Source organism: Embiotoca jacksoni, unplaced genomic scaffold (assembly GCF_022577435.1).
Source record: "Embiotoca jacksoni isolate LCO1_2020_lvr unplaced genomic scaffold, fEmbJac1.0.p SCAF_5, whole genome shotgun sequence".
Taxonomy (NCBI): Eukaryota; Metazoa; Chordata; class Actinopteri; family Embiotocidae; genus Embiotoca; species Embiotoca jacksoni.
The window spans coordinates 5,694,849-5,712,946 of record NW_027185403.1 but is presented as its reverse complement, the minus strand read 5'-3'; the positions used below and the strand labels follow the sequence as shown (position 1 = coordinate 5,712,946).

At 39.3% G+C, this 18,098-nt stretch overlaps 1 protein-coding gene across 1 annotated transcript; it reads right to left on the bottom strand.

The window, feature by feature from the left end:
* Positions 1–564: 564 nt before the first annotated feature.
* Positions 565–16,314, bottom strand: xpnpep2 (X-prolyl aminopeptidase (aminopeptidase P) 2, membrane-bound). The gene is made up of 21 exons (XM_069171805.1): positions 16,252–16,314; positions 15,558–15,619; positions 15,115–15,225; positions 14,638–14,701; positions 13,820–13,924; positions 11,745–11,831; positions 11,435–11,578; positions 10,208–10,309; positions 9,078–9,159; positions 8,734–8,935; positions 7,887–7,976; positions 7,517–7,626; positions 7,232–7,309; positions 5,049–5,120; positions 4,895–4,955; positions 4,631–4,700; positions 4,340–4,444; positions 3,479–3,538; positions 2,984–3,060; positions 2,602–2,691; positions 565–1,076 (listed from the first exon to the last, which is right to left on the bottom strand). The coding sequence occupies exons 1-21, from the start codon at positions 16,298–16,300 to the stop codon at positions 876–878; spliced, it is 2,022 nt and encodes a 673-aa protein (XP_069027906.1). The 5' UTR covers positions 16,301–16,314; the 3' UTR covers positions 565–875.
* Between the last annotated feature and the right edge of the window lie 1,784 nt (positions 16,315–18,098).

Below are 18,098 nucleotides of genomic sequence, written 5' to 3'. Positions count from 1 at the left end.
GGTGGAAGTATCAGAGTTGGATAAAAAATTTTTTTTTTGGTCTCAGCTTAATATCTTAACTAAGGCTCTGAGTTCAAACGTGGATATTACTTTGTGGTCAGTTAGTGTACGTTGCCAAATGTTTCTCCAACACATTTATTGGCTGCTGTCAGACCGATTTAAAGTACAACTGCTTTTCCTTTGGTTGAAAAATTAACACTTTTAAAACATAATTTTTAACCTTTGTTCATTTGGTGTTGGAGTTTCTCAAAATGGGGCTAATTTTGGCTACTTCAAATATCGTTGGTCATGTTTATTTATAAAAATGTATCATATTTAATAAACTGACCAGATGTTTTCAATGTAAAATCTTTTCTGCAAAGTCATTGTAACTGTCAAATACATGTCGTGGAGAAAAAAGTATAGAAGTTCCCTTTTAAATGTGCTGGGTGGAAGTCTAATGTGGTAGAAAATCTACCTATATTTGCATTTAAGTGGATCTATCTAACCATCCATCCATAATTTGTTGTTTTCTTGTCAAAAAGTCCTCTGATTCATGACTCCAGTTGACACCTCAGTTTTAAAGATTGTTACTTTAATAAAATAGAAATTATATTTGCTGGTCATACAAATGCCCAGTTTAAAAACTCAAAAGCTAAAATATATATATATATTAAAAAAAAAAAAAACACACACACACAAAAGATCATTTTAAACACCACAACATCATACATTTATCCACATAATTAAATTATTAAATATACCTTTTAATTAAAAAAAATGCCATATTGAAGTGCATCTCAACCTAGTACAGCTGCTCAATAGAGACTGCATAGCGGTAACATCAGTGTGCAAGTCTGCAGTGAATGGAGTGAGTGCAATGGAGATGAAGATGCTCAGGCGATATTGTGGAGCAGAGCGATGGTCAGAGAGATGAGGGTCAGTGAGGAGGAACAGACGGACACGGAGGATCCAGATTTAGTGAAGGGCTCTGTGTTTTTGAGCATCCAGTCCTTCTCATCATAAAGTTTCTGTTCGTCCAGTTCAGGACCCACCAGCCTCCGGATCGTCTCGTAGTATTTATTCAGCCACTGAAGCTGGAGAGACAAGACCACTCTTACTGAAACTCATAAACGAGCCCCAAAGGTGTTCAGTTCTGTAAAAACCGATGAACTTCACTCCAAATCCCATTAAGAAAATGCACAAAGATGAACAGAACACATTTTAATATTGTATCTTCTTGTTCTAAGGTGTTTCACAGGGATCAATACTTGGACCCATTTTATTTCCACTGTACAACCTGACACTTGGTCACATCTACAAACAAAACTTAGCGTGGTCAGATTCTAAAGTAGCAGATATGCAAAGTGCCGCCGACCACAGGCCGGACCAAAGGATTAAAATTTGGTCCGACCAAAAGAGGTTGTTTCTGTCTGGATTGTAGCGTTGTAACACCATAATTATAATAATGATATATGGCAACAAAACAAACCTGCACATATATTTTTCTACATTCATATCGGAAAGGCTATCAGTTGAATAGATATCATGCAGACGTCAGACGCAAGCCTTCTACAAACCAATGCATGTTAAGTATAAGGACGGAGGCATGTCGTGCAAATTTTTGTAGTTTGTTCTCAAAACAAAACAAAAAAACCGGATCAAATGTTTAAAATGTAACAAAACAGAAACCTTAATTTGCACTTAGTCTGCACTTAGTCTGCACTTAAACTTGGTCTGTGAGAATCGACAGCCATGCAGCTATGTAAGGCTGAACGTAGGCACAGTGGTGCTTTGAACTAAATACTAAATAAATCTCAGCCTGCTAACATGTTGATGTTAAGGAGATTTAATTTTTGCCATGTTCACCATCTAAGTGTAGCGTTATGGCATGCTAATATTCAGTAATTACCTGTAAATGGAAAGTACAGCTGGCAGTAATTTTACATGTATTTCAGTCAAAAACAACAAATGTACTAAAACTTCCACCTGATCAACACTCATTAGACATCTTTCCTCCTCTGACCTAAAGGCAGTCCATCCAATAAATGTTGAGATATTTCAATTTGGACAAAATCTATGGAGCCACATCACTGGCATGGATAGAAATCTACACGCTCAACTGAAATTAAAGAGTGGAAAAATATGCAAAATTAAATTAAAATGTATATATTTTTATAGAACCATTTAGGTTATTTTCTAAAAGTTATCACTTTGTCAACACAATGTTCTTTCCGCTTCAATTAAGCTTAAAAAAAGTTACACAGTTTCACATGAAAAGAAACAAAACACGGTAGTTGATTTCACACATGGTTTTGTTTTTTCAAAGAATGTTTTGATCTCTGAGCTGCAGAGAAATTTCTACTCAAAATGCAAAAGGGGATTTTAAGAGGAAACCAGCAGTCGTACAGCAGGAAAACGAAAGACCTGGTTGATACCATAATCTCGTATACCCAAAGGTATTTACAAATGAAAACAGGAAACTGGTCGTAGCTTTAGGGAAGTGAACTCACATTAAAACTTGTTACTGGGCATTTATTTTATGTGGCAGGATAGCACTTTTTAGGAACAGTAATTTGTCTAACTAAGACATAGATAATGCGGTCAGATGGTATTTCTTACCTGTTCTGAGCTGAGGAGAGAGGTGTCAATCAACTTCCTGTCATATGGAACCAGCGACACTGTGTCAAAGGTCAGGGAGTTATGTCCATACTGAGGGAAAGAGAAACACATTCACAAATAAATTACCTTGACATTGCTTTCATCATGCATCATTATTATTGTTATTATTGAATATTCTAGTTCCAGGGCGGCACAGTGGTGCAGTGGTTAGTGCTGTCGCCTCACGGCGAGAAGGTTCTGGGTGGAACTTTGGCCGGGGGGCCTTTCTGTGTGGAGTTTGCATGATCTCCCTGTTCCTAAGTGGGTTCTCTCCATCATCCATTGTAAATAATGGATGGATGGAATATTCTATTTCATCAATAGAGTGCTGTTTCATTTCTACCTTTGTATTAACAGGTACGGTCACAACAACGTCTTCGATCCGGATCCCGAAGTCATTCTCCTTGTAATATCCAGGCTCTGAGAGAAAAACACACACATTTAAGAGATGAAATTCAAAGTTAATTTCCTTTAACCATCTGGGCTTTTTGCCATTATTTTCATTTTAGCGTTGCCTCTTAATAAAATAAAATAATTTTTAAAAAAGCATTAAATTCAGTCCAGTAAGATAAGAAAGTAACTGATGTTTTCTACACAACCTGGATGCTGCTGCTGTAAAGCAACATTATATTAGAAAACAGTTTGACAATATAACATTTTAGTCCTTTTTCAGTCCTTCTTGGTTTCTTCAAACTTGCTTCACATAACAAACAAAAGTGTCAGCTGAGTGCTTTTCCAGTTGTTCACAACTGCAGTGACCCTGCCGGGTTAACATGCTCACCATGTTGTGTTATCTGTAATGGGTTTGGATTTATTTTGAAAAAGAAAGAAGTCTCACCGATAGACGTGAACATGCCGGCTCTGAAGGGAATGTTGTTGCCCTGAAAGCCAACCGGCCCTGAGAAAATATTACAATATTACGTGATTTAGGTACAGGTTATTTCACAGATTAATAGTGGAAGCAAAGTTTAAAAACATTTGTTTCATGGCAACATTGTCACACATTTTACTACCAACATAAACTTTTATTATAAACCACCAGGTTTCTTCAGGGATTAGTCAGTTGAATTTAAGAACTTGTCAGACTTTTTACTACCAATTTCATGATCAAATGAAAACCAGCAGCGATGATGGGCTTGTATTTTTATGTTTGTTTATTTTCCCATTATTTCTGTATGTGTGGGCACTAATTCTTGTTCTGCTTCAAATTCTTTGTGGTAATTTATGTTAACCTGGAAAACACCAGCAACGGAGGTTTACTTACTTAGATATTTATGCATATTTTCAGTAACCTAGCATGACATGGATCTGCATTTACGTGGAAAATGTTTACATAACTTATGTTTCTTCAAGGAAAAAAAACATCACTTTGCAAACCCCTTCTACCACCCTGACTCATTCTCTTAAATTGTGGTTTTTAGTGATATAGTCACATTAAAAGGGTTTGCGTCATAAAATGAAATGTGTGCTCTTACACACAAATTGCTTGCACTCTTATGAATTGTCTCATGATCAGTTAATAGCCCTACTGTGTAAATTAATTTAATTTAATGTAAAACCTTAAACGGCCTCTTTCGCGTCATACTTCCCAGTGTTTCTAAGCATCAAATTGAACTGAAATCTGCATTGGTCTTCTGTTTGTACTTTGTATTCACTGTGATATCTGTATAAGAACATATAGAATCTAAAATAGTCATACACTCATGAACTCCAAAGTAGTTCCCAACGCCGTGACCTGTGCCGTGACCGTAGTTCAGGCCCACCTCCCACAATGCCCGGCGACCCAGCATCTCCATGTTTACACCTGTTGATAAAAAAAAAAGGCCACACAAAGAGCTTGAATCAAACCTCCTGCTGCTGATACATGACTGTGTCTGCCCACAAATGTTATGGAGGAAGAGAGCTCTCTAGTGGAGACACCAGGCAACATTTCAAGGAAGATTTATTGTAAATCTCATTTCAAATGTGCATGGATGTTTTTCATTCCCACCTCTGGTCCCTGAGGGAAAAATGGTTCGAGATATCTCAATGTTTCCCATGAGCACTCGAGTGAAGGCCTCCTGTGAGATGAAACAAGTGACGCAGAAATGATATTTTGAAGGAATATTAAATGTTTCATGAAAGAACCTTTACAGCCAAACATTGCCGACTTATAGAATAATGTCAACAAAGTAATATCTAAATTATCATGATCGACTGCTTTGTGAATAATTTGAGGGAGAAAATGTAAACATCCCTTAAGTATGAGTGTTACCTTTTGCATGTCTGTTGGATTTCCCCAGTGGACTGTCCGAGTGATGTCAGTGGTCCCGTCTCTGACAGCAGTGAAACAGGGTGACTCATTTTAAATTGCATGTGATGTGAAGTGAAACTGGATGATTGTACGAGCAGGGAGGGTTTTCACTCACAGATACTGTCCACCAGAGTCGACTAGGTACATCTCATCAACTGTCAACCTCCGGTTGGTTTCATTTGAAGGGCTGCAGCACAGGAAAACAGGAAATGATAGCAACACTGCACACTCATGATCGTAGTAAAAGGACTATTCCAATGTTTGTTTTTTTAAAGGTTTGAGTCTAGTAGATATAAAAAAAATAATAAACAATAGGAGGAAAAAGATGTATTAAGCTTTCAATACATCAGGGTAAACTGCTATGTGTACTGGAAACGTCTGTAATCATGCCCCATTTAAAAAAGAAATCAGCCAAGTAAATGTCGCTAATTATAGACAAGTATCAATTTTCAAACACATAATTGCTGAATATGTTGTGCTCAAGCAAGTGGAGGAGAATTTAGTCAGACTCACTCTTCTGTATGAGTTTCTGGTATCTGACTTTGGAGCGCTTTTGACACTTGTTTTATTCATCGGTTTGACCACATTAAACCTCTGCTCTTACTTGATATGCAAACATCCTCTCACTGTAAATTATACTGAACAGCTGTCAAAGCTGCAGTGTGTGGATTTTGGACATGACTGCTGAGGTGCCATTCCACAAGTGTCTATTTTAGGACCTCTTAAATTTCTTATGAATATAGTATAGTGACAAGCCAGCAGCTGTCTGCCTCGTCTCTCACCACAGTAAATGGAATATGTTTGGAGTTTTGGACTGTTGGTTTGACAAAACAAGATATTCATCAACATCAACTTGGCCTTGATGTTTTTTTTGTTTTTTTTCCGTTTTCCGATGTTCAATATCAGCACTACCTGAACATAAATTTTTCCCTCCTCTCCTTTCTCATTGACTCTGTTTGAAGTCAGTTATCTCAGTCAGCATCTTTTCCACTGACAGCGCGGCCAGTGTGTCTCAAACTGCAGCAGTAAACGAGGCTCTGTGTGTAGCTGCCCAATGTGTGCACACAGCTAGTGTCTGTTAGAAGCCTCCATCAACACAGATATTGACATATTTACTTGGATGATACTCGTACTCGTTAAAAGTACGTTATCTGTACCAGAGACTCGTTTCAGTCGAGTAATCGTCTCATGCCTGGAAATAACCCAGTTTTCCTGAGTTCCACTTGAAGTTTCCGTTCCACTGCCAGTCAGACAGCAAAGAAGCAGGAGTAACCGTGTAATGACACAATGGCGGATGTGAGCTGAACCTAAAAGAAGGCGTCGAGAGTTGTGCGATCATATTAGATAAAGAAACGTAAAACAATACAGATTCGCTGCCAATAAAAGAGGGACGGTCCGGGGCGCACATCTCTACACCCCGTGGAAAATCTGAAACCACCAACTGAAGAGCAGCCTCAGGTCCCGTGGTTGACAAAAGTTGAAGGACTTGCATACACTCTCATTTGGCAGGCGCCCTGCACCAGGAAGTATATGTATTTACACAGAACATTTGTAAACCGTTTTTATTGAATGCTTACAGGTGCTGACAGACTACCAGGTGCACTTTACAAGCAAAGTGTTATTATATAATTAATTTATGTTTTACATTTTAAAGTAGTACTTTTCTTCTCTTGATGTTGATGGGGGCGGTGCCCCCTATTAACAAAGCGCCACTGTTCAATAGAGTAAACCATTAATGGATAATGATCCTAATCATTAACTGCAACCCTTTTAGCAACAATTCCTAACAATTAATGATTCATTAAACACCATCTGAACTTTGATTGTTTCTTTGTTAAGACATTTGATATAGACAGCTGTTGGATGAGCCTGTTCTGCTCAGTCCGGCTGTTGGACAACTACATTTCAGAACAAAATGCAAAAAAATATTGTGCAAAATGTATGAAATATGTCAATTAAAACTCATGTTGAATGTGAGTAATTTAGAAGGGTAGCACTGCTGCCAGTATACCTCATAGTACCGCAACAGAAGCTGCATCAAGTTAATGATGTAATAATCATTTTAAATATTGCTGTGTTGTGGAACAACACACAAGTAAAAATCCATGTGTAATGTGGATTTTAGGAATTTATAGTTTAGTTTTTGATTTGATTGAAATGTGAAGAAATACCTGTTTCTTCAGAAGTAACTACACCCAAAGTGGTCTTTTAAAAATGTGAAAAGAAAATATATACATATGTGACCTGAATGAGGAAGACGTAGTCAGTGAGGAGACAAAGAATATTATTTAATATTACCTGTAATGTGCAAGAGCAGCATTGGGTCCACTTGCAGAGATCGTTTCAAAGCTTGGGCCTCTGCTGTCCTTCTGTTTGCTGTAACGATGTTTATATTAACTGAGACTCAACTATGAAATGCAAATATCTGAGATTGACATGAAGTATTTTATAGTCTCTAATCTGTAAAATCTTTAAAGCTCTAGTGCACTTATAAATAAATATTTGTAATTTCAAACACAGTAGCAGGACTCAAATACTGCCTGTCAGCTCTTCTATGCTTTGTGTAAACATGTGCTCACTCACTTGCGACACTGATTGACATAATCTGAAGCGGTCAGCTCAGTCTCCTTCCCCGCTGGTACGACCTTTTCCAGCCACATTAGGAGCTGGATGACGGCGACTGCATCCCTCACCTGCACAGAGCCGCAGGAGAGTCTCAGCATCAATCACAACATACAGACTGAAAATGTACACGACATGTTGTGAGGTCGCTGAGACATCTTTGGACTGGGTAACAAATGCATCAAGGTTTGTGTGCACTGGAGTGTACGAGCTATCAATGATAACCATCAATAAATGTCCCACTGGTTTGCCAGTGGCGAGGGATTCCTGCTGATGTAAATGGCGTTCTGGTTTTGTACAACCCGTGTGTGTCTGTGTGCAGAAGACATACATGAGCATCCCTCAGTATCCGCTGCTCAGTCTCGTCTTTCACGGCTTTAGTCGTCAACACAGGAGAGTAGGAGCTCGTCATTAGCTTGTCCTGCATGGTGGCAAAAAAAAAAGAAGTTAATGATTAATACAGAAATGTATCCAACAATGCAAGTAAGCCTTTTCCTCTCCTTTACCCAACAACACTGACACTAATGTTGTTTGAACAAAGTTGTTATATATATTAGATATATTTATATATTTTTGCTACACAGCAAAGTCATTAATGACTCATATCCAGGATGTAACAAGGGAACAATGGATAATTAACACAGGGACACAGCATCAGAACACAGAAATGTAATTTTCATTTGACCGTTTGTTTAAATCCTTGAAACTGAAGAGTTGATTGAAACCGAGCAGAGCAACAGTGTGGGCTCTTCAATGTGAACGAGCCCTTTCACATTTCACATACACAATCATTTCATCTGTTGTTTGTATAAAAATATTGATGAGTGGAGCTTTAACAAAAACATATCTATCCAAGCAGCTGCCAACAAGAAGTGACTCACTGCAGCGGCCCTAATTATAAAATACAGCAACAGTACAGCAATAAAAACAGGTTGCTACACAATGCATTCTACTTAAGATATAATACTGATACAACATTGTAAAATGAGCAGCTGCCAACAAGAAGTGACTTAACACAGCCACCTTAGTTATAAAATATACCAACAGGACAACGGAAAAAACACATTGTTACATAGTGCATCACACTTAAGATAAAAAAGGAATATAGCAGTATAAAATGATTTTAGATTATAATGAGATAAAATATAATATATAATATATGTAATATATTTGCATACCTGTGGCGTAATGATCTCATAAAGTGCGTAGTTTGTGTACTCTGTACCGATCCACACTTTAACCCCAGGCTGAGACACATACGTCTTCAGATGGTTGAGCACAGTGTCGTAGCTTTTCAGCTGCACGCAGAGCGCCCCGTCACAGGAGGCGTTCAGGTACACCTTCAAATCCTCGGCCACTCGGTTGGTGTGGAGAAAGACCCTGGTCGATGTTGAGGGAAGGTACAAGACAGGTTTGCATGTTACATGATACACAAACAATCACGAGCTGTTACAGGAAGAAGAAGAGGAACATGAAGAAAGTTCAAAAGGAAACCAGTAAAATCCCTGCAAAAAGGACTTACCAGATCTTATCCATTGTGAGTAATGTGTAGGAGTAGAAGAAGGGATTGTATGGGATGTCATTGCCGCGCAGATTGAACAGCCCTGAAAAACAAAAATATAAACCACCCCTGACCGTCAGCAGCAGTACGCACATTCGTTTTCATCATCGAGATCCACTTAGGCCCTGGGGCGCTGTTTGCATCTATTGTTTGCATCTGACGTGCGTGACTTTCTCTGCGTCGCCGTCCTTCAAAAACAGACTCCCTAATTCTGAATTCAGAAGTCGGTGTCAGAAACGGAGTGAAGTACAGACCGCCTCCTATGCGGGTTTTGAGGAAGACGCTTTTGAATAATTCACTGTTCATTTACAAGATGCTGAGCTGACAGTCAGGTGACCTCTGCTAAAGTCCTGCTTCAGTGCTCATCACAGGTTCAATCAAACCTGTTTAAAAAGTTGCCTTACTGATAATAATGGATTATAAAATTCGGTGGATGAGTAGACTCCAAGGAACTGCCATTTTTGCATTTTGTCCATTGTTTTTTTTTTTTTTAGAAAACTATATTATTTATTAGGTACTATGTTTATATGTTTGTGCTTGCACCCTCTGTAACAGTTCATACCCCTGTTGTTAAGATGTGGGTTTTTTTTTTTAAATGTATTGTTAGTTTATTATTATTCAATAGAACTATCAGAAATGCTCCTTTTCTACTCAGCCGGCTGGCGGGCGTGTCGGTGTCGGTGTTTCATTGATAGTAGCTTGTAGACGGCCAGAGTGTTGGTGTTACAGCGTAGAAAGGAAGAGCCACAGAAGACAAGTTGTCAGTGGTACTGAGGAGTGAGGACCTTTCAAACATGTAACCAGACCAGTTAAGCAAGTTATTAGTGCAGGACACTGGACATATGATTAACAAAAAGACAAAATAAAATGTCAATTAACAGATATGTTCTTTTTTTTGTAATAAATAGTGTTATGTACTTTTTGTACATTTAAGTTTATTATAAAACTTTAATCAATTAGTGGGGGGATTTAAATTCTGTTTCTGTGGTGGTCAAAAGCTACCTTGGACTTAATAAAATACATTGACATTAAGAGCATTATTTATTGAAAGACATTTGAATAGCTTCGAGGATAAAGTCGTAGTTACTTACAGGCCGTTTCATCCAGCGCTGAGAGCAGAAGAGCGGTGGGCTCGTATGGATTGTTCCTCATCTGATTCCGTATGTCCTCCACTTTCATCTGCCAGGACCTTTCTGCAAACAGACACATTTTACTTTCACTAGCATCCAATGACAATAAACATATTCATATTCACTTGTGTTCAACATTAAGTTTTATTATCTGTCTTTGTCAGAATTCCAATTAAACCTGCATTAGTGGAAAACTACAACGGTTAAATATTATCTATTATCTATCTAGTATTGATATATTAAAGTAACTTTTTAGTAAACAGTTGCCTATTTATACATCCAGCTCTTATGAAACAATATTATCATTCATTTAGAAGACATTTTTACATCCACATGATTAATATAAGTCCATTGTTGTTTTTCCTTTTAGCTCTGTTTTGGTCTCCACCGACTTCTGAGGGAATTATTTGACCATTAGGCCAATATATACTTAATTTGTTATCCACGCAGCTGCTAACTTTGTTTGCCATTTGGTTTTCAGAAAATAAAGTTGATGAGAGCAGTGAAAGCGAAGCAAAATAACACTCAGTTACTCCTTAAAGCAGAGGGACACTGCAGAGTCGATCCAGTATTTCTCTGTATGTTACACCTTTCGTTTTACACATTCAGCCATTGTTAATATAAAATATTGATTAGTGCATCTCTAAGGATGTTAAAAGGAGTTCCATCTGTAAATGTGATGCTTCCCACTATGTGTAGACCCAAATCAGTGCTTTTCCAGGAACCTTTCCGTTTTCTTTGCCATTCCTGTCATCTGCAAACTTCTCATCACATTATGGCCTCCACTCAGACAGGCAGCCAAGTATAAGAACAAGCTTTCATATCCAAACAATCAGACAGCAGTTACTTAAAGCCCTGCGTGGAGTACTTTATCCAGATTGCAGTCAAATGTACAAACACACACACAGACCATTAGGTTTATGATGCTCTCCATTTGTTCCATTTGTCTATTCTCCAACCATAAAGACTAATAGGACTCCTGGGCGTCCAGACAACTTCCTCACATCCAGTCTCACTAAGTATTTGATCTGTCAGCCAGCCATGAAGACATGAACAGACTGGCTACTGCTGTGTTTCCAGTTTGCAGGTATTTATCAGCACACAGATAAAAAAGGCAGCACACAGGCAGACCGGCAGGCTGCAGCGTGTGTGTACAGTACAGACACAAACACACATAAGGATACTCACGTATGACTCTGTCAGGCAGGCGCGTCAGGTTGTGAGGTGGGATGGGCGGTCTTGTCTTCCACACTTGGTCGACCAGGTTAACAGGGAGGGACTTGAGGCTACGATTGCTCGACTCCAGATTGATGTCGTAATCTTCCTGTGTTTCTAATGGAGGAAATTGCAGATGATTACACACACCGAACCGAATTAATCACAAGTAAACAGTCTCTGTGGCGTCTGGAGGCTCTGTCAATAATTTTCCATCTACACGGGCGAGCGCTTTATTGATGTTAACCTGGACTGACAGGAGGGGTGGAGAATTGAGACTCACTGAGGGAGAAGAGGAAGGGATCAAAGCCGATCATGCCGCCCGGTGGAACCTCAGAGATGAGCCACTCTGCGACACTGCTGACTGACACTGGAGAACATCACACACGACACACTGTAGTCAGGTGATTACTGACTTTAGAGAAAGTGACACACAGGTTGGAGAGTATTTTCATACCTCACAACAATAATAAGAACCATCTTTTTTTTCAAACTGCTTTGTAACAAAATGTGGTTTAAAAGATTATATTGTGTATCAGTTTTACTAAACTGAAGTAAAAAAATCATTACACATTACAGTCTCCATTAGTTGGAATATCATGATAGAGAAAACCTAAATGCACTTTGAATAAACTCATCTGTTTTATATGCACAATAAACACGATATAAGAGTAATTATAGAAATAAATGATTACTTTTACAAGCACTAAAAGATTTTCTTTCACAAGGTGAGAGATCAGTGTTGTAGGAAACACAAGGCGTTGATACTTTCTTTATGTTCTGTAGACATTAGCTACGTTCCAAACACTCACTTTTTCGACTGCATTCACACTGTCAAGTATGGAAACATGCAGTGTACTAAAGGCAGCCGGATGATATTATCAAAACTCTCCAAAAATCGAGTGTGTAACGATCGACACTTTTTACACTCAGCGGTCACCATCTTCGCTACATAGCTGAAAGAGACCACCGACGTAAAGTAATTCCAAACTGTGGCATCTAAGGAAGTTGCAGCTGTTGCAAAATGCCACAATGTGTTTATTGTCTGCATTAAACAGAGGGCACAAAAACACATTAATTTCTGGGTAAAATAATAAAAGCCAGAAGATATTGTATGTTCGCAGGTGATGCATTCAAATGTTACAGCTATTTCCTGTAGGTGCAGAACAACAGCGTGCGGTTTGAAACAACACTACCCTGTCAACATTCAAGCACTATGCCGTTAAGAGTACTTGTCAACAAGAAATCAATGCCTGAGTTCATTTGTCAACACTCTGACTTCCCTTCAGTGTCTGTGGCTCTCAGCCATAAAACCATATGCTGCTCACTAAAACTTTCTAAAACAACTTGCCAAAGTAGTTTACAGCAAAATATTCCTCAAAAAGAAATAACTCGAGCGTTTGTTAAGAACTATTTTCAGCTACGGATGAATACACGTTTGGTGCTCTCGGGAGAATTTACAGCACCTGGGTGATGTATGTGTGGCTGACCCAAACTAAACCTCAGTGGTCGAGTAGGTAATATAAAAACATTTCACTCAGTGCTATGATGTTGCTAATTTATGTTTTTAACAACAACAAAGGAGCATAATGACACAGAGGAGTAAACTATTTCAGGCTTTAGCCATGCAGGCAATGTTTGTTTGCAGGATTAATTACTTTTTTTTTTTTGGGAGTCTTTTGATTGGCATTTCTTCACATTATAAAAAAAATTAGAATGATCCTTTTAAGAAAATTCAAGCAATTAAGAAGCTGATCCAGCAAATTAACAACAAATACAGGAAACACAAACAACTGTATAAATGTGGTAACTTGTACACAATGACAGAACTAAGTCACAACATAGCGGAAGGCTGACAAGGACTACCAAAAGAAATCATAAAAATAGACTGTTTAGTTGAGCTTCAAGCTCCCAAGAAATCAGTTTTCTTGTGACTCGCAGCTTTTCTGTATGTGTTTGTGTTTTTTCTACTTGAAGACTGTTTATCAATGCAGCGTATGTGCTGTCAAATTCACAATGCGAGATGCAGTGCATTCAGCTCTCTTTGATGAAATGCTTGGCAGACAATAGGCACGGAGACAAGTGATAATTTGCGAGTGTCTCCACAACGAAAAGCTGCTATGTATTGACTTCAGTGCTTCACAAATGTGTGAAAAGCAGGAAAAAAAAGTGTTTTTGTGAGAAACAACGGGCCGTGACTTCAGTTTGTTTGTGATCTGTCTTCATCATGTAAACCCTGTAATAATGTGTGCAGCATTTGACAGGTTATTTTTGGAAAAAAAACACCCACAAATATTTTTCTGAAATCCATGTGTGCTGCGTTGTCATAACAAGTAAGCACAATATGATCACCCCCACCATCTTTTTCCAGCTCCCAGTTGCAGTCCATCTGTCTCTCAGCTTGAACCCAGTAGCGGCTGTCTGTCCACAGGGCGGCCTTGGTCTGAGTGACTACGGCAGTGCCTGGTGAGAGGCAGGACAACAGCTGTGTTGTGCAGAGGGCAGCAGCGACAGTGAATTACAAATGACTATAAATGTCAGAGTTGAAATGGAACAATGCGTGATGAGCCAGCTAATAATGAAAAATGTGTGCGTGAGGGGAGAAACTGAGGGTGAATGAGAAATGTTCAGGGCAACCTGGTGATGTGTGATGAATGTATAACCGGGGTTTACATTATCATTCCAGTGTCACACACTCACGTCAGATAGATACACGTAAATAGCAGCAGCTGAGTAGACCGCTGAATGTAAATTTTGCATGTCTGATTCATAACAAAGGCACAGAAAATGTGACTTTTCTTTATAGACTTTGACACAGGTTTACCCTGCTGTAAACAGCACTTTACTGAACTGTTATCAAGTCTCAGCCTCTCAGCTGTGCAACAGCTGAGAACAGAAATATGCATGATCATTAATTCTGCTCACCCTTAGAGCGTGAAAATCAATCTGATCTGAATTAATGGTCAAATTAATCTGCAAGGTAGTGCACCAACTAATGAGAAGATGCAATGGTGCGGTGAGTGAAAGCTATTAAAACAAATAAAGGAGGAGCAGGATGTACGGGGAGGATGTGCGATGAAAGTAGAGGAGCGCGTGACCATGGCACTGAGATGTGGGGAGTTGAGTCACGGACAGGAGGAAGAGGAAGAGGAGGAGGAGAAGGAGGAGGGCTGTACCTGCAGAGCCTGTAAACGCAGTCATGAAGGCCATCCTGGCATCACGCGGTGCGATGTACTCACTCTGACAGGAAAACAGTCGGTTAGAACCACACACACACATTCATGTTTCACTATCCCCATTGGGGCACTCGTTGACAGAACGCATTGCCTTGGTCCTTTCCCGAAACCTTTACCATCACATCTAAACGCCGAACCTTAACCATCACAACTAAATGCTTAAACTTAACCATCTAAACTAAATGGCTAACCTTAACCCTTAACTTGGATTTAACCTTAATTTGAACCCTAAAGCCAAGTCTTAACTCTCTCTGTCTTGAATCTCCCCATGGGGACCTTTGGTCCCACAGTGTCCGGTGAGTGTGCGTTCAGTTTAAAGTCCTCACCAGGGTGTAAAAGCAAGCTAACATACAAACACAAACACACACACGACCTTCAAATCCAGATAAATGAATTATGAAGGACAGCATGATGTACCAGGTGAGCATCGGTGCCAGGGATAATGTAGGCAGAGATATTCATGGGAACCATTCGCTCTCGTAGCTCCTGCAGCCGGAGAGTGGTGTTAACTGCTGTGCTGGGGAGATACTGCAACACACACACACACACACACACACACACACACACACACACACACACACACACACACACAGTGAGTGAAAAGTCTTCAGATGTAATTAAAACCTGAGGAGCTGCTGATTTATTCCTTTTCTGTATCTCACTCTGTAATCATTAACTGTGGTGCAAGCGCAGTAATCATTAACTGTAAAACACGTGCAACACGTTTCTTAAATTTCATAAAAACAATGTGACTTCTAAAGTCAATTTCAGAACTTCATTACATGTAATTGAAAAAAAAAGAAGTCAATTGTAACCCTGTTCATAATTGTCACAGTACTTCCATGGTAAGTTGATTTTACCGGCGGGATCAGAGAGCAGTTCCTCTCAGTTCGCTCATTTACAACAGCACCAGCACTTTTTCCTGAAATGAGAAAAACAGCGCTCAGAGACCTTGGAAAGGAACAAAATGTAGCGACCGAATTTAGCTACGTCAGCGCATTTTTAGATCGGTGGAAACTGATGCCCTTTTTTTGGGAACTCATTGTGTCGAGCCTTTTCAGACTGTCAGACCAATCTCTGTGATCAATGAGACTTGAGGTTCAGGATTAATGAGGACAACAGTTAAAATAAAGGAGACTGGACAAGCAGAGATGATATCAATCACATTAAGCACAACTGCGCCAATAGGAGGAAAGCAGTCAATCAAGTGTAATTCAATCATGTCCATGTTCATGGCTGATTTGCTGAACATGAAAAAAAAAAAAAAAATGCAGTAGAGAGTATAAACAGAGGTGTAATCTCCCTCTAAAAGAAATTCTATGGAAAGAAATCCTGAGACATGCAGAGAACGGATGGTAATTCCTTAGGATAGATAAATACACGCAATCAAAAGATTTCAGTTGCAAAGCAGACTGTAACTAGTGCTATTACAACAACTGTCACATAAGACCTGTACTCTTCTCCATACAGAAACAGAAATATTGATCATCACAGTGGCTCATTGAAAGTCTTCAAACAGAGAGCAGAGTCAGAGGATGAAGAGGAACTTTTTACCTGTGAGTGCTGCCAGCCACAGAACCAGCAGCCAGCCACGGGAAGGCATCTTGAGCCCGTTGCAAGCAGATCTGCACTCAGAGAGGCCGGTGATCCGATGTGCACGCAGCGTATGTGAGAAAGTATGTGTGGGTGTCTTCTAGTAAGAGCATGACTCTCCTCTCTTTCTCTTTCGCTCTCTCTCTTCCTCTCTCCTTCCTCCTCCTCCTCCTCCTCCTCCTCCTCTGCCACAGCTCACTATCTCCTCTCCCTGCGGCCCTCTCTGATAGGGATCATGTGCAGTGGCTTCGGAAGTGGATCTTGGACACAATTCTTTGCTTCCTCAACAAAAATATGTGTCAAGCACCGATGACCACCCACCTGCTTTTCTCCTGATTCACCTTTTCATCACATTATGAGAGGCTGAGAAAGATGCATCATCATTTAGCACATATGTTATTGATCAAAAATGATTTATATTATAATCATTTGCGTGAATAAGATGCTTTTTTGCTAACTATGTATTCAAAGAGGCAGTATTTTATTGAATAACATTAAAGCTGCTTATATAGAGAACATAAGTGGCTGCGTGTGATGGGAGAGTATTTAACTGTGGATACATAATGAAGGTATACACGAGTGTCTCTTCCAGCAGATCCACACATTACAGGCAATTCCTTGCAATTCTGAGATTTACATTGGAAACATTTGTGCTTTTGATATTTTTAAATCCTTGAATTCACGCCAAATCTATAATGCCACTTAGCTAAAAAAAAAGAAGGAGGAGGAAGAGGAAGAGGAGGGGGAGAGTGTATGACCAGGAGATTTATTATAGCAGCATTACACTGTGTCTTTTAAAATCTTTAACTATCTTTTTTTATTTTGGTGGAATTTGTTTTACGTCCTTTTGTTCCTAAACAGATAGTTTGACATTCATGTAAATACACGAACTGACTTTCTTTTGGCGAATTAGGTAAGAAGATCCACAACACCTGTCCCTTAAAAATGAAGCCTTTTAACTTAGCTTAGCATAAAGAGTGGAACAGTAAGTCTTTTTCTGTATGAAACTGACAAAATTCACCTTTCAGCACCTGTAAAACCCAATTAGTAACACAGCTAATTTGAATAAGCTATAAAAAGAACTCGACTTTTATGCAGGTTTTATATAGAGGATTATGTCTTGGACCACTAGACTCTGCCTGCCTTCAGTCTTTGCTGTGATTATAGCTTTGAAACCCTGAATGTATGAAGGGTTCAGCGACCAGTACAGTAAGTGTGGATAAGTGCAATGACATTGAAGTCAAGCGTTTGTTTAGAAACGTGGTTCCAACAATAATGGTGGTAGTCAGGCTAGATGAAGCAATACAAACATTGAAGTAACAACAGCACATATGAATTGAGGCTGCAGTCTGTAAAGTCTGAAGCGGTCATACGATTGACTATATAAAAGTGGACGTATCTTTCAAGTCCGAAAAATGAGGCCAATGTGGAAGTACCATAAAGTGCAATACCATCGAGGGCCACAAGGGGTTTGCACCAAAAAGGCTCTGGCTCCATTCACTCTTGTCCAACTTTTCTCATTAAATACTAAGTCAATACATTTTTTCCATGAGTGAATTTGATATTGCTAACTAAAGTCCCTCCTTCTTATTTGTTTTCTAGCGGTGAGTCTGAAAATAATTCAATCAACAATTAGATATTAGACCTTAAAAAGCGCTACATTTGGGGTTGTGCCTGTTTGATTGACAGGCTTCAGGTGGGTGGGATGTAATGTTGTCTGGTTCCCAATCAGATCGTGCCAGAGCCACTGCTCACTCCATACATGCTCATCCAAATACGGACATTTCTTGCTCCAAACTACTCCAAGA